Source organism: Plectropomus leopardus, chromosome 21 (assembly GCF_026936395.1).
Source record: "Plectropomus leopardus strain MGB_pleo_1.0 chromosome 21, ASM2693639v1, whole genome shotgun sequence".
Lineage (NCBI taxonomy): Eukaryota > Metazoa > Chordata > Actinopteri > Perciformes > Serranidae > Plectropomus > Plectropomus leopardus.
In genome coordinates, this window is record NC_142196.1 from 18356741 (window position 1) to 18384384 (window position 27644).

A 27644-nucleotide genomic window follows, 5' to 3' on the forward strand; every position below is an offset into this window, starting at 1 on the left:
ATTTTGAGATTTCATAATGCAATGTTAGAAAAAAACAGTCCATAAAATCCTAAAAGCCTTATTTTTAGATTAATTAATTTAATGCCTTTTAAGATTTTTGAATCACCCGCGGGAGCCCTGAATTTAGGTAAGAAAATGGCTAATATCTCAGCTGTATATGGTTTAAGGAGTCTAACAACACAGTGAGTATATCATCAATACATTACAGTAAGTAGCCTATACCTTTTATTACAGTAAGTACAGTACATCTTGGACCTAACTAAGATAAACAGATATGAATAAATGCATTTCTTTTGGTATTCAGTATGTGTTAAACATAAAGTGTGCATTTCAAAAACAGCTGATAGGGAAACAACAACATAAACAAGGTTGACATATTGGCATTTGCTGGAAGCAAACAAACTTCAGCAATCCTCAATATTACAACTGTGACACTGTGATGCCAATTAGCTCAGTAAAACAATTAGAATATATGTAAATGCTTTGAGTTAATTAATCCCATGATGCAGTTACACTAATTAGCTGGTAATCCCTGACTCCTATTGCTCCATATTTAAGACAAACCCACTCAGTCCAGATGTGGGGACAGCAGACGCAAAAGAGTGTAATCTGTAGGAATAATTATTACTTTGACTTGATGATTTTTTTAAAGATTGGACTAATTAGTGGTGATGCTTTCTGTCAGTGCAGATGAGCACTGATGTCATCTTCTAGGACAAAGAGAAACCAACAAGGAACTTGTTGATGTTAATCAAAAGATATAGAATTTAATTTACAGTTGTAATTAAGTGGGTAATAATTATAGAGAACATGGTTCTCTGGTGGTCTGTAAATGACTTTAAAAAGATAGACATATTATTCAATGCCACATGTTTAGAACCAGTCTGATTAGCTGAATAGCTGATGTACATGTATACAGATGTTTTGCACATCTGTGATTTCTGCATCAACTGCTTATTATAATGTTACTTACTTGCATGTTTAAGTTAATTTGATGGCTCAAAGTCAGTCTTTCCTGCATTTACTGTGACCCGTTTGCATTTGTTAGTGTGTACAAGTTTGTCAATCCCGTATTGTATAACTGTCTCCTAATGTGTTATCAAAAAATTAACAAAGCCCGTTTCCTTTTACTGCCATCGTACAAGGTGAACAAAGTCATTCTGACTCTGAAATGTAAAATTCAAATGAGGGGCATGTCAAAAACATGCATAAACACAAGTGCCTGCAGAAAAATAACACTGAAGATTGCTTGTGCTTGAAATGCAGCAAAATAAAATAACAAAAGGAGATTGTGAGCGTGAGCCTAGAGTCATGATTGATTCTGAAATATTGAAATGATGTCAGAATACAAGGACTCTTCATGCACAACACAAACAAGTGCTTTCACTTATTTCTGTGTGACTGTTTATGAAAAACAAACAGACCTAAAAATGGGAAGATGAAATGCCTGATTGCCAATAAGAAAGATAATTTTGCTATTTTTGGGACATGTCATGCCAAGTTGCTGATTTTTTTTTTCTCTCTCCTATTTTTGAGAGAAATCAACCCAATTTACTCACATTTTCGAGGTTTAAATGCTTGTGAAAGGCCACCACTGTATCCAGGGAATGACTATAACAGCACTGAAGCATCACCCTCTACCTTTATATAGTAAAGTTGTGACATCACAACTTCCCGGAAGTCCTCACGGCACATTTAAAAACAAAGGTTTCTGAATACGAACTGTATCTATTTCTCTGTGAACTGAGCATTTGGTACGTTTAGAGTAGATAAATAGCACTCATACCTGCTTGGCAATAAAAATACATATGGAAATCTGACTTTTTACAATATGGGACCTTTAAACAACCCTTCATGGACATTCTCTTCCAAATAAATATTAGCATTATAAGTAGATGCCAATCAGTTACTTGAGCTCACAAAATAAGCACTCACTGGTTCAGATTCAGTTATGGTATAAAGCACAATAAAGCAAGCTGCCACACACTTTCTGGCATTTTTGGCCGAATAAGAGGCGTGGAGAAAATGTGACTGTTATCTTTGCATTACTGAGTTTCCACTAAAAGCCGTTCTTACACAGAAACAATTATTCAAATGGGCTGTGTGAGCAAAACAATCATGTATACATCCCTCAAGCCACTAATATAACCATCAACTAGGCAACCCCTTAAAACAATGAAAATAACCTACAGCTAAAGCAGTTCAGCCAATAACACTCACAAGACATGAGTATTTATATTTCCCCACTTTGCAAATCAACAGCATTAGGCATCATAATTCACATGTCTTCAACCAAAGAAAAAAACAAATTAACAGCAGCATGACAGCTGAAAATCAGCAGCCAGCAGAGTCTGTGGGCCACAAGCAAATTCATCAGACAGCAATTTAACAACCTACAGCATAATGTTAGGTTCCTAAGCACACAAGTACTGACTTAACACAGACAAAACAGTTTACCTTGTAAAGCAGTGATAGCTTCTCAGTGGTACCAAACTGCCACAGCAGGGTCAGAAAAACTGCACTTAAGGCTTGAAGTGCTGATGAGAGAAGTTTGTCTGAAAGTTGTGAGTAAACCCTGAAGGCAGACGTCTCCCATGTGTGATGGAAGTACGCCCTCAAGACCAACAAAGGCAACAAACTGAGTACCATGCATGATTTTTACTCCACAAAACTATAATAAAGTGTCATGACTGTGCAGCACTGGCAGCAAGTATTATATATATTATATTATATAAGTATGTATAGGAGTTTACCTGAAGAGTAAGCAAAGAAAAGGAGTAGGCAGAGAAGCTTAAAGCTGCTCTAATCAATATTTTCATATCAACAATGGGTCATCTCTACGTGACGCTCTGATAAACCAACTACTGCCTGCCCACCACCAAACTGGATGCAAATTTGGCAACTGGCTGGTGTTTATAAAGGAGGATTTAACAGTTAAAGAGCCTGATATTTCTCACAGGGGTCGGTTCTGACCGAGAGGCAACCTCCAAACCTGAAAATTAAAGCTAACGCCAAAGTGCCTAAAAACTGCAATACCTCAAATGGCCACTTGAAGCTGGCTCAAGAAGCAAGTCAATCCCCATAGATCCCAGCCTGGTACAAAAAATTGTTTTGGTCTCGAGCTAATTTATGACAACTGCACATGGGTTGAATTCAATACAACTCACCAGTTTTGTCTGTGAGGCTTTACCGCAGTCTATGAGTCCACCTTCTCGTCCAACTATGGTCACTTTTGGCTCCAGAAAACCAAGATAACGATGAGCAAAATGACAAATTCAAGGCTTCAGAACAGGAGTCAACAAACCAATGGATGATGTTAAAGCCATTATTTTTCATACAGTCTATGGTGGAAACCACAACAGAGCAAAAACAAATAGAAAGTGAATACTGATTTACATTCCCAACAGGCAGAAACATGACTCCAAATGAATGCTAATGCTGCTCTTTGTCTGCTAGACGTGTAAACATGTTGACCATATCCACTTTGAAAATTGATAATGTGTTATGGCTTTTTATAGTGCTTGTTTCTGGTTTGATTTTGTCTGGAAATATATTTTGAACATGTAAAAAAGAAAAAAAAGAGAAATGATTATATAAACAATTGGACACAGAGAAAAAAGTAATATTTAAAGAACATAAAAAAATTAAATTAACACTAACAATCAACAACTTGGTTTACATATTTGAAAAGAGTGAGAGGAAGTATAAACTTATTTAATCCCACCCCTTTCCATAAGTCACTGATTTATAACTATCCAGCTTCCTTTTTGATTTTCTAATTCATTTTCCTAAACTTGTCAAAATATAGTATTTATTACCTTTTATCTCTATTATACAAAACTATAAAGTCATTACTGATATAATATCCTTACCAAATGACCCAAATATCAGATATTTGAACAACCTTGCACAAAAGGTGTTTTGGATATAAGTTACAGCAACATGTTGCATGTCCAAAACTCAAATAAGTGCACTGTACCTACACTGTTTTCACAACTGTTCATACTTATGTTATTATATCAACATCATTATGTGTCTGCTCGTTTACTAAATAGAGTTTTTGCCTGTGTAAATAGAGACTGGTTTCTGTTTTTTTTCTTTCAGTTGTAAGTAAAATGCATTGTTGTAATGTCTTATGTGTTAATAAAAAAAGAGTTTTAATGTCAAGAGGAATATTACAACAGCTGGATGAAAGTGGAATCTCTTAATGCGCTGAAGAATATGGTAAGTAGCACTTTGTATAAGCAAATGTTATTTTGAAATTCTGCTGCAAGCTGTGTCAGTGTGGCGAGGTGTTTAATTCAAAATTCTATGTTATGTTAGATCAAATGAAGATAACAATGAAGGATGAACCGAGGTGATGAAACTATAGACATCTAGTGATTTCCAGGATCAAAACCTCAGCTCCAGTCTACAAGTTAAGACTGAGGAAGAAGACACCCTCCTAAATTAGATGTGTCACGACTAACTTCATATTAAGCCTACCAACAGGGCAAAGCAGTGAGCTCTGACACAGAAAATAGGACAGTACACCCTCATTGTTTGGTGTCTGGCAAAGGATCAATTTCAAGTATGTGACTCATTGTACCCCAAAGGTCCAGGGTCTCTGATTGCAGCAAATTACAGATTAAAGGGCCCTTCATACTGTTATTCAAGTGCTCCCAACACACTGGCTGGTGTCTGAGATGATATGTGATTCACATTGGGGTTTGGCGTGTATAAGAATGTGTGTGTATGTTGTCAGGGGGCAGCAGGCTCTATTGCTTCCCAGCACTATTTATTTTTAACGGAGTAAGGTGAGAAGAGGATTGGAGGAAAGCAGCCAAGGCGCCAGACACATGAAAAGGAGGGAAATCAGCATGCCCTGACAGCGAACTGTTCACACATGTCCCTGCTACTGAACACAAAAGATGTTTCAAAAATGAAACAGCCTCGTGGTGTAAATTCAAAAGGGCTTCCTGGCTGCAGCAGAGCAATATTAGATGACTTATTGTAATTCTAAACCATACTTCATTGTTGCACTTGAAAATGCTAATGTCATTTTAAAGAAATATGAAGCCTCAGCCTGTTTTTACCTTGGCCGGTCCCTAGGAGCAGTAGATGGATGGCTCCTCTCAAAGTTTCCCTGGCACATGACCTTGAGTGCTTTATTAATTTCCTTATTTTTTTTAGGGCAATACCTCAGGCTATGCACCTAAAAGATGAGTCAGGGGATCACTTGAGGCAATAGATCTGAAATTAGACAATTTCCAGTTAAAAAGACTTCAACAGTTCATTAACTGTTTCAATTAAAAATTCTCGTTGAAGAATAATTAAATTAAAATGATCAAATTAGCTTTTGTTTCATGTGTAAGCTAGTCTTTTCAATTATTCAAAGGATAGTAGTTATTTAAGGTATTTAGTGACAGGAGTCTGGTTAACATCCAATTATATCAGGATTTTTTTTTCAACATTAAAAAGGCATCTATTCCACTCTGCTGGATTTATGTGTGAATTCAAAGTCAAGTAACAAAGTCAGCTCTTTAAAGGTCCAGTGTGATGGATTTAGTGGTATCTAGCAGTGAGGCTGCAGAAGAGCATTGATGGCCAACATGAAAATGCAAGTGGCCCTATTTAAGACTGATTTATAGTTAAGTGTAGGCCTGTGACATAGCTTTTGCAAGTGACCGTCGCCGCTGTGAGCATTTCTGCTTGTGCGGCAGTGTGCCTGTGTTGCAGTTTCACCTCAAAAATACAAGTTGTCGGTGGGATTTCCTTTAAGTGCTACAGTGTTTGATCGATTCAAAACACATAAAACACACATAGCCAAAAACATGGCTTAACAGCGACAAAATAAACACAAGTATAAAATTTGTCTCCATTATAACTCATTAGGTTCACCAACAAAACAATTGTCTTATAGGCCTACATACAGGCATACAGATGGACATGTTACTCCCCTCATATACAACATGCTAACATTATTAGCATAAGCCTCTGATATTTTACATTGTATAGATTAGCATAGCGGCTGGCAGAGTTTTCCTTTACTCATACGATGCCAGGAACAATAGCAACATTTAACAAAGGTAACGTTACAAAATGCAGCTCCATTATAACTCACAAAGTTCACTGCCGATTGTCTGATACTAGATATGATTTCCCCACACATACAATGCTATGCTCACATTATTAGCATAAGCCTATGACATTTCACATCGCAAAAATTAGCTTCTACTCAAATGATGCCAAATAAACCACACACAGGATTCAAAATGCTGTTTTGTTGGGGCTTTATTGTCAACACAAGTTATTGTTTTTTATCTGTGAAATTAACAAAAGAAAGTAAAAATGGTAAATGGTTTTCAGCTTACAAAAGAATAGAATCAATGCAACGCAGAATTATAAATCCTGATTTGGAGCCAGTATTTGGTTTGTCCAATTTGGGCTGCAGTCAGGCAACATGGCAGATTCCATGGAAGAGGATCTGCTGGTTATGTATATACAAACGGGTCATTCTTAGGTAACGAAAACACAACTCTTCTTGTTTTCAAGGTGATAAACTAAGGAAAATGTAGTTATGAATATTACATAAAATTTCTGCCAATAGATGTCCCAAAATCCTGCACACTGGACCTTTAAAAAGGTAAATGCAGAGATTATCATACAGAATAATCTTATTGTGAAGTCCAGATGCTATGAAAAGTGCTTTACACTAAATGGCATTTATCAACTTGAGTTAACAGCATTATTCACGAAGATGAAAAACTCACCTGGAATAATCAGAATCTCCCCAGAGAGTGTTAATTAGAAAGGGGATTCATTTAAGGATGACACACAGGTGGATTCATGTTTTGACAGACATCTATAATGCCTTTCACTCAGGGAGCTAAGTGACCAAAGATTCACAATTCATGAACTGACTCATTGTGTTTTGAAATGCATTGCACTCAATGTGTCATCTCTGGAAAGGTGTGAATAAGAATGAATAGATCATCTGTATTTGTGGTCACCCAAAATGAGAGGAGAAAAAGGCCAGAAAATCTTTCTCTGACTGATATACAGTGCGCATGTATTTACTCAATCTTATATTTAAAAATCTAAACTGATATCTGTAGCAACCAGAAGGAAAATAGTAATTAAAAGACTTTAATTATTTTACTACTGCAAGCATCTCAGGGTCAGTTTGCTTGTGTGAGACGTCATAGAAAAGTAAGTGCTTGTGTTACGGTCAACATCACTGTCAGTCATACATCAGATAGCTATGCACTAACAATATGACCACTCTTCTTATTTACTCTGAAGGAAAGAAAATCAGAGCCTCGTTCTGTCATTTAAAGCAGCTTGAAATTCTTGTAACACAGCAGGCTGCTAAAGTATTTCCAGTCTTGGCAAGTTCACAGCGCCAGACAGGGTCACAGCAATTTATCAAGATGATTGCTGTACAATAAGGACACCTCTGTCCCTCATATTATGTGCGACGCCTAAAAACCAGCCAAACGTCTCAGGGAAGATGATGAAAGACTATGTATGTCAATAACAACTTAAGAGAGGAAATAAAGAGAATTTTTTTCACATTGAGGTAAGATATATCTAACCGCAAGACAGCCATGCCTTGTGACTCTGTAATAAAGCACAGTGGTGCTAACCATGCAGATGTTTAGCAGGCATAATGCTTACCATGGTTATCATCTTAGGCCCTGTTTACACCTGCACAAAGATCTTTGAGGGGCCAACAAATACCGGACTTTTTTGCGTGACGTGTTCTCTTCCCGTCTAAATGTTATGTTTTTTACCTACACCTTACCATGTGCCTCTTTTGCCTAAACCTAAGCATCCATGCCTGTATATGCTTTTGTTGACGTTGCAGCGTTGGTTGCCATGCACTTTTGTTGCCTAAACATAACCACATGCAGTGTAATCTCACCATGTACTGCTATTTTATTGTTGTTGCTTCCTCTTGTAATTTCACACTTAAAAACAATGCTCTTGGCGTGCTAATTAGTACACACTGTAATCTGTGCTGAAGATGTGGCCCAGGACACACTAGCGTACACACTGCTCAAAGAATGTGGCCGTGTGCGGCCCAAACCACCTCAGTGCGGGTGGTCGGAGTGACTGGATCTCAAGATGCATTGAGGACACATTGGTTGTTTTCACATTTGTACTTACAGCTCTCAACTTGTAATCCAGTCGCCCAAAATGAATGTTAATACTAGGTATAAACAGGGCCTTAGTTTAGCATGTTAGCATGCTAACCTAGGCTGATTAGGTATTGGTGAATTGAAATCTTAACGTGATGATGACGCATTAAATTAATACATCACCAAAGTGATCACAATTCATCCTGAGGGGATAATGAATGTATGTACCAAAGGTTATCGAAATCCATCCAATAATTGTCAATACATTTCACTTATAATATTTTGATTACAGCAAGACTACTCTTCATGTTACTGGGTAAAACTGTGCAAACATAAAGCAGCAAGACACAAAGTTTTGGGGTTTTTTTGCATTTAACAGATTCAGCATGTATGCTAATTTAGAGAAAATGCTTCATTAAACAATTGAAGTTTCTCCTTTATAAATAAACACCTTGTAATCCAATAGAACGACACCATTACACTGCAGCCTCAGTAATTATGACGCTGCAGATTTGCTGCAGTCTTTGGCACGCACACTGTACTTGAGGTCATTGTCACATTGAGTCAACCTTGGCGACTATTTTCTGAGCATACAGCACAGGTTGTAAGAACCGCTCATGTGCAGGAAATTCTGCTCCCCGTGTACTCTGCCAACAGGCCATCAAAGCGGACCTCCTCTGCTCCGTCGCCACAATTTATCGAATCTCTCCCTCTTTTCCTTCATGTGCTGGGCCAGTGCTGCTTGCCTCAGCACATCACAGTCGAACACCTTGCCTGTCTGAACCTACTCCTGCCTCGACAGCTACTGACACACACTGATGTTCTAATTAGGTGTGGGTGGTGCAGTGCAGACAGATATCATTAACTGTCAGGAACGCATGACAGTCGAGCTTGACAGTATCAGCATTGTCAGAAGAACAGACGAAGACTTTGTGAGTCAGGTTCAATAGGTTAAACACTTTATCTTCTACAGCACATTTAGCCTGTCACATTATTTGATGTCACCTTAAGAATTTTGTTGTTTGGAATGAAAAAGTCAAAATTTTAAATACACCTTACACGTCGGCTTCCTTCTGCAGAAAATATTTTAAAAATGACATGGAAAATGAATGGATGTGAACGTGAGTAATGAACTTTCCAAAAGACCCAATAAATCATGACGCTGCTTCAACAGGGCAGTTTAGGTTTTAGCATGTACAACACGTTCCCACATACTCACATGTGACCTTGTGGGATCACAGAGCAAACAGACTGTGCCCTTATATGAATTCCCATGTTCCTCTGTACTTAACATTCAATCACTCATTGCACAATTACTGCAGGCCAAACACACCACTGAATTTATGTGGCAGGTTTACCAGCCACAGCCAAGTCCCTGATTCAAGTCCACACCACATTTTTCTCTCTGGTCATTTCCAGGACCTAGGATGTGAAGTTGTAGTTGCTGACAGTGCTAAATTCTGGTCGTAACAGGAATAATTGATGACTGGCTATTTATGGGGACGAGACCAGCCTGGCCGTACAAGGTCAGAGATGTGATTTACAGCAATGTGCCCAGTGAGAAAACAAGAAAAAAGAACATTTGGCTTCAGAGGACAAAGCAGGGAAAGTGTGATGTTTGCATTTAGAATGATTTGTCAATGTTGCTCCAAAAAGGAGGACACAGTGTGATTTTTCCGGTGGCACAGAGTTAAATGTTAAGCTTGATTAGTCCTCTGATTTTTTTTCTTGTTTTTTCACCCCAAAACAAGACTACACTGCATGAGCTCTTCCAGTGTTTTCATCAAAGCCTTCTGCAGAGTATTTTCATCTAGTCTGCAAACTAAAACGCTAAACAGCTGGAAGCAAAAGTATGTCATCTGTTTTAATAAGGAGCACTTTGCACTGACACTTTAAGTGGGTTGCATTAATGCCTTCATAGCCCTATAATTAGCAAGACACAATTTCACAAAGCAGGTTATTCAGCAGTGACTGCACAAGCAACTGCTAAGCTGATTTGATTTTGTGCGTCAGCATCACCTGTATGCAGGCGTAAAGGGGGGAGAAGGAGGAATAGTAGTGGGGGGAGGGGGTGTGGGTGCAGCAAAAGGGCCCTACAGCTACTCAAATGTTCCCCTTGAGCAGGGGATGATGTGATAAACGCCAAGTGTGCCTATACATGTGTGCAGCAGCATATTTCATGGTTAGTTACCGAAGCACACTCATCCTCCTTCAGCAGATGTTTCAAACAAATCCCATGGATTTGGAGGAAGTGAGCGTTAGTACAAGGGACAATTAGATAAACACTCCTCGAACTCTCCAAGGTTGCCAGAGTAAAGTAAGTGAAAGGTGTGTGTTGTGACATTTAAACTATAGTAGCAGCTTTGAAGCCGAGTAAATGCAGTGTTTCAGCAAGGGACTTAATGCAGGTTGTGCAGCCACAAACAGGCTTTTTTTTTTTTATGATGGTAATGAACAAGCCTCATGGCACTGGCTTTGGTCCGAAGCCACAAAATGTGTATGGGTTCTCATTTATCATCAGTTACTATAGAGATTCATGGTGTGCCTGTGATGCTAAACAGTCAGTTTCTAGCCAGAGCATTGCTCTGTGCTGTTGTTGTAAGGGACAGTTGGATGACAGTCACCTTCACAGTCACTGGTGGACTGGAGAAAAAAACTCTGCAAAAGTGTCATCTTGGATGCCCCTGTGGTAGAGTCAAAAAAAAAAAAAGTGCCCCCCAACAGCGGCCTAATGTGCTTGAAAATGTGTCCTCCAGTGTGCCCTTCTGGATGAGCACATACAGTGCAGTGCACTGAGGAGTATTCTTAATATGGAAAAAACACAATGCAGTGCTCTCAAGAGTGCCCTTAAAACTGGAGAAAATAAGATAAAGTGCCTTCCAGGGTGCCTTTTCCAGTGGTGAAAATGTGATGCAGTGCACTAATTTAAGGTGTCCTTAAAGTGGAGAAAACTAAGGCACTGCACTCTCGGGCGCCCTTCCAGGAGAAAAATCGTGATGTAGTTCAGTATCAGTTGCCCTTACAATGATGAAAATGTAATGCATTGCCCTGTAGTGTACCTTCAAGTGGAGAAAATGAAGAAAACTCAATGCAGTGAAATACAAACTGCCCTTCCGCTGGAGAAAATGTGATGCAGTTCAAAATTTAGGTGCCCTTACAATGGACAAATGTTATGTCATTTAAGTGTAACTTTATTGAAAACTAGCAATTGTTTTGTATATTCTCAACTTCTACATGTTTGACTACGTTGTGTGCTTTTTTCATGTTAATGTCGCTTGTCTCAACTGTTGCACGTACTGTAGCTTCATATTGTGTTTTTTTATTATTACTATTATTTTAGGATGCCTTTCAACATCAGGCAAGGAACAACCAATGAAAACTAGCTTCTGAGCTACCTTGGTTGCAGTCCCCTCTAGCGTGCCCTTCTAGTGGAGAAAATGTGATGCAGTTTGTTATATTTTTAAATTAAAATATACACAAAATTAAACTATCTTAATCTTAACTATTGTTTTGAACCATTTTATCATGACTGCATCACAACTTTCTGCATGCTGGTGCCTTTTTATGTTTTTCACCCCTGCCCCTCAGACAGCCTGAGTCCACCACTGCCAGCCTGACATTATAAAATCTGATAACAATCATAGATGTTCTTTTGTATCAGTCCTCTTGTATCCATCCCTGGTCTTAATATAGCTCCAGGTCTGTTGCCAGTGAAGGTAATTAACATTAATAAGCAAAATAGGTTTGTTTTCAAAATGAAAACATGGTTTGCTAAACGGTCACAGAGTGTTCTGGTCCTGTGTGCAAAGTGTTATTGAAGCATCCGGTGCAGACTATAATGATTTAATTAGATTAATCATCCTAAGAGACTTTCTCAGGTCAGAAAAAAAGGAACTGCCCAGTGGAAATTAAGAATAAAGCCCCATCGGCAGGAAACTTGATTACAAGTTGTTCGGAGCAGCGCTCTTGCCAACACACGAGATTTGCATTACTTTGCGCGAAATATGCATTAATCTGCAGGACGCGGGGGAAATGCCATGGGAGTTTACAAGGATGGCCGCGTGGAAGTATCATCCATCATAAAGCAGCAGGGTCCGTGTCTCCTCAAGCAACCTCTGATCACTGCAGAATAAGGCTAATTAGAAAGAGGGACTGTTTATAAGCAGCACAAACAGTGTGACAATACAGAGGCATCGTCTTCCTCCACACCGCATGCCTCTGAAAAGACAGCTGTTGCTCGCGCCGAGTGCACGCCAAAAACACGCACCAGTCTCCCACATGCCGAGAAAACGCAGTGTTTATCATTTGAATTGGACTCAGTTCCCCCTTCCGACCACTGTGTGGTTCATTCCAGCGGCTCTGTATCCTCAGTGCGAGGTGTGTTTCTGCTGTCATCAACACTGAGCCAGGCGGTTCAATCACTGCGCTGACGCGCCAGCAAAGTGAATTTCGATGGAGAGGTTAAGACCGAGAGGAGATCTTGTCGTGCGGGACTGCTTTATGCCGAACTGTTAATGGGGTGAGTTATTTCTGGATATGAATCGCTGCTGCGAGTTTTATTTTCCAACAAGGAATAGCTTCTTTTTTCGCTAGAATAGGATTAAAAAGTGATGTTGTGTAACAAGTGTCTTGGTTGATAATCATTTATAACCAAAGTCAAGTGCTGACAGGAAACCTCATGGGACATGTGAGCTCTACAGAGAATCCTTAATATCTATATGGTAATGTTATTACTATTTAAGTCTCTTAGAAACTGTGCATTTAAATAAATAATGTGATTTTTTTTCAATGAGTTAGAGGAGCATGCTTTAAATATTCAACATTTTTGCTTTGGAAGCAAACACAAAAAACTAAAATAAAGTGCGAAAGCTGAGGATTGCCACTCAAGTTTAAGATTTACCTCATGCATGCCTTATGATTTTTATATGAACCAAGCCAGAGGACACATCTATACATTCCCTTCCTTTAAGCTGCAAATGTCAGCCCTCTGAAGCCTCACACAAACTCTCTTTGATGAAAATTGTGTAACAAATGAGCGTACAACCATCTCCAAGTGAAGAGCTCCACACAAAGGGAATGACATTCACACTTGCTGTTTTAATCACAAAGTTGTGACAATGTGTTTGGATACAAAGATGAAATGGAATTGAGATGTCAAAGTACCTGAAACTACAGCCAGCAGCCTTCAGTGCTTTGTTGGAAATTGTTTTCATCAGCAGGCTGATAGAGGGGGCAAGAAAACAGAAATATGTGTAGGACTTGCTAATTACTATTCCTGTGCTGAGACAGTTAGGCTCATGTTATTTATGGTGGCCGGAAACAATGGCAGCAAAGCAAACTTCATTTAAAAAGCATGCTAAGTTTGTCTTGCCTTTCGCAGCATCGGGTGTAGTTCTTGCAAAGCCACTTGAAGCTCTGAGAGGATTTTAGTCACTGATTCATTTGCTCATTTTTAAATTATAATGAAATCGATATGTGTAAATATCTCCCTGCTGCAGCTCTGTAAGCACAAAGAAAACTCATCTCTGTTATAACCATCACTGTCACCCTTTTTATCCTCCTTGCATTTAAACGTACACACATAGGATCTCAAAATAGGTAATGAGATGTTAACCACCCCTTGTCCTTGTTCAATTTCTCACAGTTAACTAAAATCCCCACAAGGCTCTCGAGCAAATATGCCCAGTGAACCAGCTGGCACTTGCAAGTCTCAAGACGGCAACTGACCTGAATTGACACTTTACCCACGCAGCTGTCTAAAAACGCTCTAAAGTGTAGACTTAAATGTATTCAAGTGTTATCCTTTGACGTCAGTGAACGCGATTCCTGTCTCCCTGTCTGTCAGCGTCTCCACCCTCACTCCTCTCACACATATACATTTGCATGCATCTTTCTGCCTTGTGTGTCTGCCTTTCAGCGAGTGAGTGACAACTGCTGTTTGAAGGAGGGAACAGGCATGTTTGATTGCCTGTTCCCTTCATAACGGTTGTCCAATTTCATGGCTATTAGGCTTGTTAATAGGCGCAGGGAGAAGAGAGAGAGCGGAGGGCCTATCGGTGGGCTGGGTTGGACCCTTTGATTAGAGGGCATGGCTTGTGATGCTAAGAGACAGTGTCACATGTCACATAAATACATGGGCTGACAGGGACATGGCTCATATTGTTATTACCCATCGGGCCTTATTGATGAGGCTCAGTGATTGATACAAACACACTGACACAACTCACTGGGTGTAAAAACATATATGAATAAAGCGTTAAATGAGGAGTTCTGTTGCATTTTAATTTTTCTCCTGTTGATTTTCTTGCATAAAAATTAACAAGTCCTTGGAAGTTGATTGATTTATTCGTCAGATTAATGCACGGATAATACAGCCAAAAGTAATGTTATTAGAGGCTAAACAGCCACAAGAATATGATCCTGTTGATTAAATCCTGCAATTTATATCCAACTCAATTAGTAGCAATTATTTCAACTGAATCATAAGCATAAGCGACACTTATTATGGACGCTTATACTGCGCCCAGAGGCCGGCAAAAAACCTGAGCAAGTCATACAGATCTCCTCGTTCAGCTACAATGTCACATGCAAAATGAGTGATTATATTCAATATTCAAGATCCAAGAAGTGAAACTCTGCTTTAAAGACTAAAGTAATACACAGGGTCATGGTGAGAATTTTTTTAAAAAGCCTGAGAGGATTGTTAGAAGCAAGAGCAGCTCGTAGGACTAGGTTAAAGCAGGAGTTTAAAATGATTTATAAATAAGAAATTAGAATTAATGACTAAAAATTAACATCTTATGAGGTTGTTAAATCAGGCACAACTGAATATGTTTTCCAAAACGTGGTGCATGAAATCGTTATTGCCTCCAGTTATGCTGAAAATATTGCTTCTGTGAGTCAGATTAATTTTAGTTATCACAAAAATGAATTCTGGATAAAAATGATGGATTTCTAATGTTAATGCCAAATCCTTCTTGATATTTTTCATATAAAGTCCCTAGTTAAAATAGTCACTAAAAATCATACAATATTTCTGTTAATATGCTAGTTGTGAATAAGTTGATCTATTCATTCATACTGTATATAGCAGTTTTAAGTTGTAAAGATCAATACCAAACTTTCCAACATCCCGCTGACAGACATTATTCTTGGTTGCTGATTTAAGATTCATTGTTTCTGCACTGCTGAACATTGTGTAGCGTAGACTTTGCAACTTGCCGAGCCTCTCCTGTGACTGTATTGATAGAGCTGGCATGTCAAATCTTTTCTTTTGTGAATCTGAAACAGAGACAATCCCATGTTAATGCGGAGTGTCTCTCCAACAGACTCTTATTTAAAGTGAAAATAGATGCCGCTCTCTGCAACCACTTAAAACATACAACTCCACAATGTTGAACAGAGGAATCTCTCTCTATTGGATGAGAAAGTGAGATATTCCCAAATGAGTTACAACAAAGACTCCACTTAAAACTGTTCATTTTGCAATAGAGGTCTGACTTTGATGCAAATCAAAGGACAGCAGTGGGATGATGAAACTGAATATTTATGGTCTTTTGCAGACCCCGAGATGTCCCAGAGTACTTTGGAGCCTTTTTAACAGCAGCTGAAATTGCACTTGAAGGTTGTAGGCAGGTTGCTTGACAGCTGTTAGAAACTCAAGTGCTTTTTACTATTGTGAGCAAATCACTAAAGTACCTCTCCTGTGAATGACACAGAGATGTATATTACTGCATTTATGCAATGATGCAAAACCAGTGGCAAATGCTACTATTTTTGTGAGTATAGCATCTTCAACCATTTGCATATGTTGTTGAATTTTCATTGATACAAAGAGATGTGAGTTTTACCTATAACAGTCACATTGAAGCTGTTCCTTCTCCTTTCTCTCCCCACTGCAGAATGCATCAACTTTCTGCAGAAACTGTCTCTGAATTGTCTTGGCCCTTGGCTGCAGGGCCGTGAGCAGTTACCATGACGTATCCCAACACCAGCACACTGACAGCCAATTTCAGTGGAGCTCTGGATGGCCATGACTCCGGGGGAAACATCTACCGGCCTTTTTCCGTTTTCAGCGTGCTCACTCTTACATTACTGGCAATGCTGGTGGTGGCTACCTTTGTGTGGAACTTGCTGGTGCTGGTGACCATCCTGAGGGTGAGGACATTCCACCGGGTGCCCCACAACCTTGTGGCTTCCATGGCCATCTCCGACGTGATGGTGGCCGCCCTGGTGATGCCGCTCAGCCTCGTCCACGAGCTGAACGGCAGGCTGTGGAAACTGGGCCGCGTGCTGTGCCAGGTGTGGATCTCCTTCGACGTGCTCTGCTGCACGGCCAGCATCTGGAACGTGACGGCCATCGCTCTGGACCGCTACTGGTCCATCACCAGGCACCTGGAGTACACGCTCAAGACGCGCAAGAAGATCTCCAATGTGATGATCGCACTCACGTGGCTGCTGTCCTCCATTATTTCCCTGTCGCCTCTTTTCGGCTGGGGGGAGACTTACACAGAGGGGATGAAGTGCCAGGTTAGCCAGGAGCCGTCCTACACGATCTTCTCCACCTTCGGAGCATTTTACCTGCCACTTTGTGTGGTGCTGTTTGTTTACTGGAAGATCTACAAGGCTGCCAAGTTTCGGATTGGCTCCCGCAAGACCAACACAATAACACCCATGGCTGAGGTGATTACTAATTTTTCTTTTTTAAAATAAATGTTCGTAAAATAACCTCTCAGTCCTTATGAGTCATGATATAACTATCCTTGTTCTTAATATTGGGTAGTCTTGTGTACACAGACCTATCTCCACAGCACTGTGTCTGCGCTGTAGAGAAAGGTCTCGAAGTACATATTGTGGTTCTGCTAAAGGGGAAAAACCGCTCTGGGTTGTTTGTATTTCTTTAAACCAATCACAGTCATCTTGGGTGGTGCTAATCCCAGGATGAAGCGACGTGATGAATGTGTGATTCAAAAACTAATGATTCAAATTACTAATAAAACAGACTAGGGTTCAGCCGATATTGGTTTTTCGGGGCTGATACCGATTGTTAGTAGCTAATGATATTTGAAACCGATATGCATTTACAATAAAAAAGAAAATCTTTGCATCAACATTAATAACTTCATTAAATGGATGTAATAAACCACATGTTCGGAGTACACATAAACAGTGTAGGCCAGCAGTTTCCTGGTTAGCACACTTAGTTACTTAGTTATGGGCTACGATGCTGAACTTATTTTCAAGTCCTGACTTCGGAGACTACAGCTTGTGTCTGACCTGAAATTGGAAACTGCCACACAACGGTATGACAAGCACAGGACGTAGCACAGTAGATAAACAAGCAAGACCAACAGGGAGCATTTAGTGTGCAGGGTGACATCCCGGCAACCATCGAAGAGAGGTGGAAGTAAGCAAGGAGATAAGTCATGGAGGAGAGCAAGCCCACGCGGAGGACTAAGTGCTCTGATGCAAGAAGGAAAAGCATCATGTCCCCGGGCAAATGCCCAGCATTGGAATCTGAGTGTAGAAAATGTGGAAAAAGGGGCCATTGGTAGAGAAATTTTTCTCCAAGTTAGTAAACCAAGTCAACACTAGTACAGAGACTGAGGAAAACTTTTACTGAGGAGCAGTAAGTAAGGGAAACCAGGGCTGTGCAGAACATTGGACAGAATAAATAAATACAAGACACACTCCAGTTAGGTTCAGAAATCTCATCACAAAAGGCTGTTGCATTGTAATTCCACAGTCAACGAGACAAAAAATACAGAGCGCCTACATGACAGACACCGCGGCCTGTCAGTGGGCTGTTTTGGGGCCTAAAATATCTGTTGATATTGAACCCATGGTGAGAACCTGCCAAAAAACAAGCATATACAGCTCAATGCTCAACACATAAATGAAAATATGTACAATGAAAAATATATGTTTTCAGTTCAGTTCCCCATCACACGTATTAGCCCAGCAGGCTTAAGTAAAATGACTGATACCACATATGAGAGCACAGAGGCAAACACTACTCTGTGACAGTAAACTATCACTCATGTTAGCTGAAAGTCTGACACCTGCTGTCACCACAACAAACCCGGTTGTTAAGTCACAAAATCCACATTTTAAGGCTTGGCCACAAAATACAAGAGTCCTGGAAAGACTTTTGCAGACAGTGTAACACTGTACATGCCACGTCCAGTCCTTACAGCCCACCAGACTGTGCTGCAAACTCACTAACCCTCCATTAGCATTAATATGATACAGAGCAACACTGACTACTTCTACTGGTGTAAGCCCGGCAGAGCTGATCATGGGACAAAAGATCACAACCAGTCGAAAAATAATCTGGTCCCTAAGTGGCACAATAAAGCCCTTATTAGACGCAGAGATGCAAAGACATGGAGAGGACCAGAATCCATCCTCCGTGAGAGCTGAAACTCCATAAAAACTTGGCTATAAGTGAATTTTACAACCTTTAGGACATAATGATTTAAATAAGGGCTAATAAATGTTTTTTACTGGGAGGTTAATGTACCTCAAACAAATGATTTGCTGATTTACAGATGTCCCTATCACAATCTAAGTCTAAGGAAAAAAAGTCTTGGACCTGGAGATTGTAATTATTTGACTACAATGTCTATATACTTCAAAGTCGAGCGTTGATCCTGTGTCCTGCTCTCTTTATACATCCATTGGTTAAGTGGAACCGGCATTGCCATGTTTCCTTTTGTCAAGCTTGTTGACTTTGCAATGCTAACTAAGAGGGGAGGGATTGGGCAATAGAAAACGCATGTCAGGGCTTTGGTTGTGCATGAAGTGAAAGTCATGCATCTAATAGAAATACACTACAAGGACTGACAGTAACAAAAGATTTTGCAGACCTGTAGCTAGACTGGACCAGGTTGGGCCAATCACAACAGTTTATCTGATGCGGGGCATGTTTGATGTGATGCTTTATGTGATATATGTGATGACAGCAAGCATAAACCTAGCATAAAAAAAGAGAAGCGCTATTTTGGAATCTAAAAAGCAGCCAAGACGGCTGCAGCTGATGTGGAACTCTCTGTTTAAGTACTAAAACGGCAACTCTCGTTCACAGACATATCCATGCTACACCATCACAGCTCATCTCTGCGTGCTGTTTACATTTGTCCGTTGCTCAGTGCTACGTTCCCATTGGTTGTAGGTCTATCCAATTGAGTCCAGGTGCATTTTGATCTACTACCATTGTTGATAACAACCCTTGGAAATTAAAAGAAAAGGTTCTGGTATAATTCGCACATGCAAATTGGTCTTGGTCTTCGGTACATGTAGATGGACTGTCCTTGAAACCAAGCTCGAATAAGCAGGTCCACTGTGATGAGCTGTACATGAGTAAGCAAAGTTGGTTGACAGGACTTAATGTACCGCTCATGTTGAAATGTTTTGCATTTTAATAAATCACATGTTCTGAGTACAAAAAAACCTGTGTCCGCCAGCAGTTTATTTGACACCCGTCTTATATCTAATGATGAATTTTTCTCCTTCCTCTCCTTGTCATCCGACTGATGCCCCTGACCCACAAATATGAGTTGCTGAGCAATTATTTATCATTGTGGCTGATGAGCTATTCAACAGTAATCAGGGAAACATAAGTATCCGATGTATGAGCATACGGACAAATAATTGCAGCAATCCTGCTCATCACCACCAGCTTGTTAATGTGCGTAGGCAGAAGGTAGAAGGCTATAAATACCACCTCTAGCATCTTTAATGGGCCACTGCACCTTCTTGGCTTTGGCGTTTCACTAATCAACAGACAAAAAGGTCTAGATCTATTCCACGGGCATGAGCAAACATTTAAACAGTCAAATTTTCCCTGTGAAAACTGAGTCTGCATTCACTTTTCACCTACCCTTATGGTAGAAAACGCATTTGAAAAGCCCCCAAAACACTTCAGAGATAGAGATTACGGCACTTTTAGAGATCTTAGAGCAGAGAGCTTTTTCTTTTACCTATGAAAGGATTCTTATGATAATTACTCGGCACCTGAACATTGAGAACTTGGCAAATATCCACAGACGGATTCTCAGGAAATACACAGTGAAGCTCTTTTTCTTTTCATTTATGTGATGCGTTTACTTTAAAAATCCCCCAAATCCTCAAGATACCCCTTGGTTATGCAAGTGTGACATCAGTTGGCCTGAAATAGGGAGCTTATGGTCAAGAAGGACCAATCGTCGAATGAATTTGCCGTGTCTTTTATTGCTTAGGTAGAACAACTTTATGTCAAGTTTCATTACACAGGCAATCACTCTTGCTGCTTTAGCAATTAAATCGAATATGTTTTATTAGTCATTTTGCTTTCTGCAGAGATACTCGCAGCTTATGGTTGTATTATACATGTCTCATTATCCAGCTAAAGTTTATTCTCATCATTTCCCAGCGTACATCCAAGAGTTGAGGCACCGAGCCCTGCAAAGTGCCTGCGTGGAGTTGTGATGTGAGCTACGGCATTCACATCTAAGATAATAAACCTCCTGCACTCATCCATCAACAACACCCACTCAAAGACATTAAGACACATACACATGCCACCAGAAATAGAGACTCTTGATAGGTGAGGTGCACAGATACTTGGCCTAGATGCACAAATACTCTACACTACAGCACTAAAAGCCATAAAATGTATCCCTCAGAAAATGGTTACTGTCACTGCAAATATGAAAACTGACTGATTAAACACTGATGAACGGAGTTTCCTGACCTTCAACAGCTCAACTTGTGTTTATTTGTTGAACCCATATACCCTTTTAACATATTATAAAACTATATGAAAAATTCAAAGGGTTTTTCAGTATGTTGAAATCATTAAAGCATACTGATGTTATACCCCTTTAAACTTCCGCCTTCAAATTTGTGGGCAGGTCAGTTTTCTTGACTTAAGACATGGATAACTCTACAGTGGCTAAATGGATTTCTACAATTCAAACTGCATTGGAAACATCTATATCCCTCTGTTCCTTTGTAAACTGAACTGCAAAAGGTACCAATATTACCCGTCTCTCAACGTTAGTGTATATCTAGAGACTTAGGACCCTGCAAACTTGAGATGACCACGTTGTAAGCAATCTTTGGGTTACTGTAATCACATTACATTTGTTATAAATTCAGTAATGATCTTAATGTGCAAAATCAAACAATTACATCATTACTTGTGTCACATAAATTCTTCAGCTGTTTGCATAACGCAAACTAAAGCATCAAATATTCCAACAACAGCAACGTTATCTAGTGCGTCTGTAGGTTCTTCAGCCTCGGCAGTGCTGACTGAATAAAGGAACAGGTTGTCTGACAAATGATTTTGGAGACTCCTGTTCATGAGGTACAAGCACTGGTGATAAACATGTCAAATAACTTGCAGTAATCTATAAATAATCCATGGTTTGGTGAGCTAGAAACTTGACTTGAGTGTGTTTGGCCTGTTAAATGCAGTTCATATGCCATTTAAACATGTATTATTTTCCTTCTAAGTCTGTCATCTAATGGTGAATGGTGTTAGGAAAACCAGTCTCTCATAATATTTTATTTGGCCTATAGATGTATAATTTTGAGGCAATTGAGTTTTGTACTAGACGGGTTTGAGGCCAACCTCTTTTATGTTGTTACATGTAAACATAAGTATTATTTTGAGGCAGTTACAGTCAACTGTCTGCTTTACCATCTTCATTGTCCGGATCCTTGTTTTGTGCTTATATGTGAGCATACATAAGGTTTAACATTATATTATTGTTAACTTGCACTTAGCTACGTGACAGTGCATCTCAAGCAATGCTATGGCTGTGTAACATCGAGAAGTCACTGTTACCGGCTTTTGTTGGTCAAGAAACAGTATTTCCCGAAAAACCACAACTTTTCACTTTTATATCTGCAATCTAATTTAACATGTTTATTAATAAACTTAAGAGGCTTTGGAAAGAGCAAAGGTAGTTTTATGCTAGAATAAGCTAACCATCTACTCTTTTGAGCTACATGTTTAATTTTAGGTCTGAGTTTTTAACGCAGGAGAAGAGTAGGATAACTGCTTCATAAAAACTTAGCTCTCAGGTTGCTGAGAAGGATACATTTTCCATATATTTAATGACAGGAAACAAGATTAAGTGAGTCATTTAAGGTGAGTCTCGCCTCCTTAGTTCGAAGGTAAAGCATAACTTCATCAGTGATCCAATATTTAAAGTCGGATCCTCAGTTAAGTGCCCATTTGAGCTGCTGCACCATCTAATGTTGAGGTGTCTTAAACCATCCACTGAATTTGAAACCTCCATCCCAACAGCACTATGCTTTTAACCTCTGGCCTCTGCTGTAAATGGACTTGCTTCATCCATCTTATCAGGAATAAGCCCTGCTGACCCATATTGATTCAACTACATTTGCTCCAGAGTGAACAACTTTCTCCACCCGGGTGCAGGTTCTTGTTTAAATGTAAACAGAACAGTTTAGTCTGTGTGTTTTACTTCCGACACATTTAGAGAGACGGTTCGTCTTTATAAAAGCTGTTAGGCTGCTGAACGACCCGGGCAACTTCACCTGATAAACAAAAAATAAAGTCAGCCCTGAGCTGCGCTAGGCAACAAATAAGAGAGGAAAAAGTCAGCAGATTAATGTTGGCATTTTCTTTTCTCCTTTTCCCAGCTGCGCAGTTTGTTTGTGAAACGGCACAAAATGGGCTGCTGGAAAATGCAGATTAAGACACTGCTCTGGATTTATGCTCTGTGTCGTGTGTGTGTGAAATGCAAAAATGAGCTTTGGTTTGTTGATCCACCTGTTGATTCACACTTCTTTTCAGCCTATAATCCATCTTTTGTGAGCAGCTAAAATGGCCTGTATTGTTTAAGACTTTTCTAATTCAAATACTAACCAGGTTTGTTGATTGATTAATCAATCAATGGAGTAACTGATTTTTTCTCTCCCTCCCAGGTAAAGGACGAAACACATCAGCCACAGATGGTGTTTACCGTGCGCCACGCCACCGTGACCTTCCAGACAGACGGCGACACATGGCGCGAGCAGAAGGAGAAAAAGGCGGCGCTTATGGTAGGCATTTTGATCGGCGTGTTTGTACTTTGCTGGATCCCCTTCTTCATCACCGAGCTCATCGTCCCGCTGTGCTCCTGTGACATCCCGCCCATCTGGAAGAGCATCTTTCTGTGGCTGGGTTACTCCAACTCCTTCTTTAATCCACTCATATACACCGCCTTTAATAAGAACTACAACAATGCCCTGAGGAACCTCTTCTCCCGGCAGCGCTGAGCCACTCAGCACGCTCGTCAGACACACTACACCAGCATGCACTCCACAGTGATACTCCTCCAGACAGAGAAGGACTGACCTGTCTGTATCCATCACTCAATCATCCTTCAGATGGATGATAACCCAAGACAATGTCTGAAAAACTGTCTTTAGAAATGTGTTGTTTTTATTTATGTTTAGTTTTGTATTTTACCATCTTGAGGTAACCTCACAGCCGGACTGAGGAGGGTTTCAGAGCTACTGTATCTACAAAGAGAGGCATAAATTGGTTGTTTTGCAGTGGAAGTGGATACAATGCTGTCTACATGTTGGTTTCCTTCTGCCATTTCAGGCTTATTTGGGAGGAAACCACATTAACTCCCTCATAAACAGTTCCATCATAATATTGCAAAGCCGCTGGGAATAATTTCAAATAAGAAATGCACAAAAAATCTTTTGGAAATGCACAAAGAACCTCATAAATAATAATAAAGAACAAACTGTGGATTATTTTCTAAACTAGACAACAAAATGCTCATTCTTTGGTGACATTTCAACTAAAAAAATAATAATTTCATTATAGAAAAGCCGGATTATCTGACCTGAAAGCCCTCCAATAAAAAAGACCTCCACCTTACAGCTAGGTAAACGTGAACTCCCTGGCTCCACATGCAATTTATTCATACACACTTCTCGATAAATGTGCAGTGTATCCTCTCAAGCTGACTATCTATACACCAATTCTCTTTGCACATACACCTACACACTCCCATGCCTTTTATAAAACAGGAAAACAGCAGAAAAAGTTATTATTTCCACTATCTCTGAATAGATGCACTGTGGAGAAACTGCAGCCACGAATTATCACATCTCACTCCAGATAAATAAAGTAACCACCATCTACAGAAGATGTGTGAGCCAGTGTAAAGCTATTCAAAGCATTATGGCAACAATAGATTCATGATAGTTCAATAGGAGTTAAATTGGAAAATAAAAAACAGTATTGCTTTATTGTACGAAGAAGCTAAAGCACTGAGAAGATGCATGTTTTAAAGTACGACTCGTGGTGTTATATTATATTACGCAGGTTATGGGAGTCAGAGAGGTGAATGTTAACCAATACAAATATCCCTAATGGACTCAGAACACAAAGCTTCAGTTGATATAATGAAGTTTTTATGTGACTCCCCCGTCTTCTGCACAAATTGCCACTTTCTACTGAAAGTGTTCAACACTATAGAATGAGAAAGTGAGTCTTTATTATGTTGTGTAATGTACTGTAATGTGAGGAATCAAGCATGATAAATTGATCCTCAGCAAGTAGTTGTGCTACATGTACGTGAGCTCCTGTTGGAGAGCAACAAAGTCTCACAAATTGAATAAAGATGATCATTTTTTTTAACAATTGCATCTAACATTGCTGTGCAGTGAAAACCATGTATCTCCAAATTCGGTGATTTTGAATTCTTTAGATGAACTGTAGAATTAAGTGTTAAGTAGTAGCACAAAAGATCTATACAGTCTGCACAGGTTTAAGATTAGTGTCACCAGTGTAGTATCTGACCCTAATGTCTCCATTCTCTGCCTGAGATATTGAGATATGGTACTGAATATTGACCAGAAAAACTTTTTTGCAGTACATTATGATGTCACAGTGAAGTTGACCTTTGACCTTTTGAATATAAAAAGTCATCACTTTTTCATTATACCCTGTTAGACGTGTGTGAAATTTTGTCATGAATAGTGTCTCAATTCTAGAGTGAAAGCCAAAAAAACAGTAGCCTTAATTTTTGACCACTCGTCAGTTCATTCTTAAGTCCAGGTGGACATTTGTGCCAAATTTTAAAAGATTCCCTCAAGGTGTTCTTGATATGTCATATTCATACGAATGACACTGATTCAAGGTCATTTTGACCTTGACCTTTGACAACCAAAATCTAAGTTCATCATTGAGTGCAAGTGGACGCCAAATTAAAAAAAAAAAACACTCAACGTGTTCTTGAGATGTCACGGTCACAAGAATGAGACCAACAAGATCAGTGACCTTAAGCTTTGACCTATGACCACCAAAATCCAATCAGTTCAAAGTGGGTCCAAGTGGACATTTGTGCCAAACTTGGGACGGACGGACGGACGGACAGATGGACAGACGGACTACCCAAAAACATAATGCCTCTTTGCCACAGCTATCTCTTTGCTACTAATAAGCACTGAACACAGATATCAGCTGGTGCAGGTATTTGAACATAAATAACAAATTAAAACGTTATTATGGCACTAGAAAGAAAGTTCGGAGATCACCACAGTTATTACTCATCATCCGGAGGGGGACATGGACGTATGAGCTAATTTCATGGCAATTTCTCTCAAGACATCTCACTGAGAAACATAAATGGTGCTAGTCAGGGGATCACCAAAGTCATTAGGATTCATCTACTGGGTACTGGGTACTTCATGAGTATCATAGCAAGTTTCATATCAACCAATAGTTTTTGAGATATTTAAGATTGAATTAAAGTGGCAGCCTGATCAATTGACATCGCCATCCCCAGAGACATGCCACTAACACGTCAAAACAAACAATTGTATTACATGAAAAACAAGATGTTAAAACTCTGACATTTTTAGCTAAAAAATAAATTACAATTTAGAGATACATAGTGTTCATGACTTTAATATTAGAAAAGAAATTAATGGAATACTATAAAAAATGAACACAGTTTTTATACACTAAGTTAAGACTACAATCTTTACAACAGGACTGTAAGACTGTACCTCATTTCTACCTGACCTCAGCCTTTTACCTTAATTTGTACTTTCACGTTATACTCAACTGTATGTTAAAAAGTCAGACCTCAAAGGACACGAGTAAGAGTGCTTTGTACTTTCATATGTGCTATATTTCTAAGAAAAAGCCTATATACTTAAAAAAAATATAAATAATTCAGACTACATCATCAAGTTAAACAGAAAATATGTCATAATGAAGAACATGAAAAAAATGATCCCACTAATAGTAATGGTGGTTCTAGTAAAAAACAAAAACAAACAAAAAAAACAGTTCTCTGTGGTAAATAATGAAATGCATGGAATATAGAAAGAAACAGAAATCATTATTAGATATGGTCAAAAAAAGTGACAGTAATGGTGTTAACTCTGAGCACTTTTTTCATGTATAAATCGCATGACTTGAGCCAACGGTATTCTGCAGGATTCACTTATTGAAATGTTTTCTCACGGCTCTCCAGATTGCCCGAGGACGGCTGATTATTCACCCGTTGCCCCTCTTAGCTCTTGTTCTGTGTGGTAACCCAGCTCAGGAAATGCAAAGTGTTGCAGAAATGTGTTATTTACCATCCATCTCTGTTTCCATTTTTTATGTTCAAAATTAGTGCGGAAAAAAAACTATTTGGGAAATCCATACTTGTATTCATACCTAAAAAAAAATGGACATAAGCGTAGTGGAATTTTGAATGATACATCATTTGTAATTGTGTCAGTGTTTTTTCAATGTGTGCATGTTTTCTTCCACAGAAGTCTTGGATTATAAAATTGACAATAAACGAGACATGGATTTGTGATACACAGCGTCAAGCTTGGCACCTTGACAAGAAAGCTTATGAAAGAAACAGCTTTTCAGGTTGAGCCACGAGGCATACCGCTAGATATTTGCTAACAGTTGGCTACACACTCGTTCACAAACGAACACACACATGCCTGTGTAGACTAGCACAAAAAGAGAAAGGAAAAAATGACTGAAAATGAGAAAAATTCAGTGTTTAGTTTAAATACTAATTCATTTTTAGGATGATCATAGCCCAACTACTGTGGGTCATTTTATAGGCATTGGCGTATCCTATCTCTCTAAGGTACCACTGCCAGCACACACATTTCAGAGCCAGGAGTGAGCCTGCTCCTGTTCAAAGGAGCACATCCATCCGTGTTTTCAGGGAAGACAGCATGCATGAAAATGCGCCTTGGCTAAACTGACTTAGGATTAGAACCAGATGCCTCTGGCAAGGCAAACCTTTGCTTTAGCCACTGAGTTTTACAGAAATAGATGCACAAGCAGCCTCATGATGACACATGTACAGGGATGGAATACACTCTGTCACCATACTCTAAGCAAAAACATGATAAATGGAATATGTGGCCTAATACAGGCACTTGTGAGACAGCACCTATTATATATTAAAATATTTCTGCATGTGTTTTTCTATATACCACATACCAGTATTTCTTTGAAATCCCAGTCAGTTTGTATGT

At 39.4% G+C, this 27644-nt stretch overlaps 1 protein-coding gene across 1 annotated transcript; it reads left to right on the forward strand.

The window, feature by feature from the left end:
• Window positions 1-12332: 12332 nt before the first annotated feature.
• htr5ab (5-hydroxytryptamine (serotonin) receptor 5A, genome duplicate b) lies at window positions 12333-27410 on the forward strand. The gene is made up of 3 exons (XM_042510027.2): window positions 12333-12642; window positions 16025-16805; window positions 23067-27410. The coding sequence occupies exons 2-3, from the start codon at window positions 16098-16100 to the stop codon at window positions 23397-23399; spliced, it is 1041 nt and encodes a 346-aa protein (XP_042365961.1). The 5' UTR covers window positions 12333-12642; window positions 16025-16097; the 3' UTR covers window positions 23400-27410.
• The last annotated feature ends 234 nt before the right edge of the window (window positions 27411-27644 follow it).

What these genes read in the sequence shown, in the direction of transcription:
- htr5ab (XM_042510027.2), top strand. Translation starts at nt 16,098, where the DNA reads ATGACGTATCCCAACACCAGCACACTGACAGCCAATTTCAGTGGAGCT. An exon ending in CAATAACACCCATGGCTGAG is followed by an intron (nt 16,806 to 23,066) that starts GTGATTACTAAT and finishes TCTCCCTCCCAG; the next exon opens with GTAAAGGACGAAACACATCA.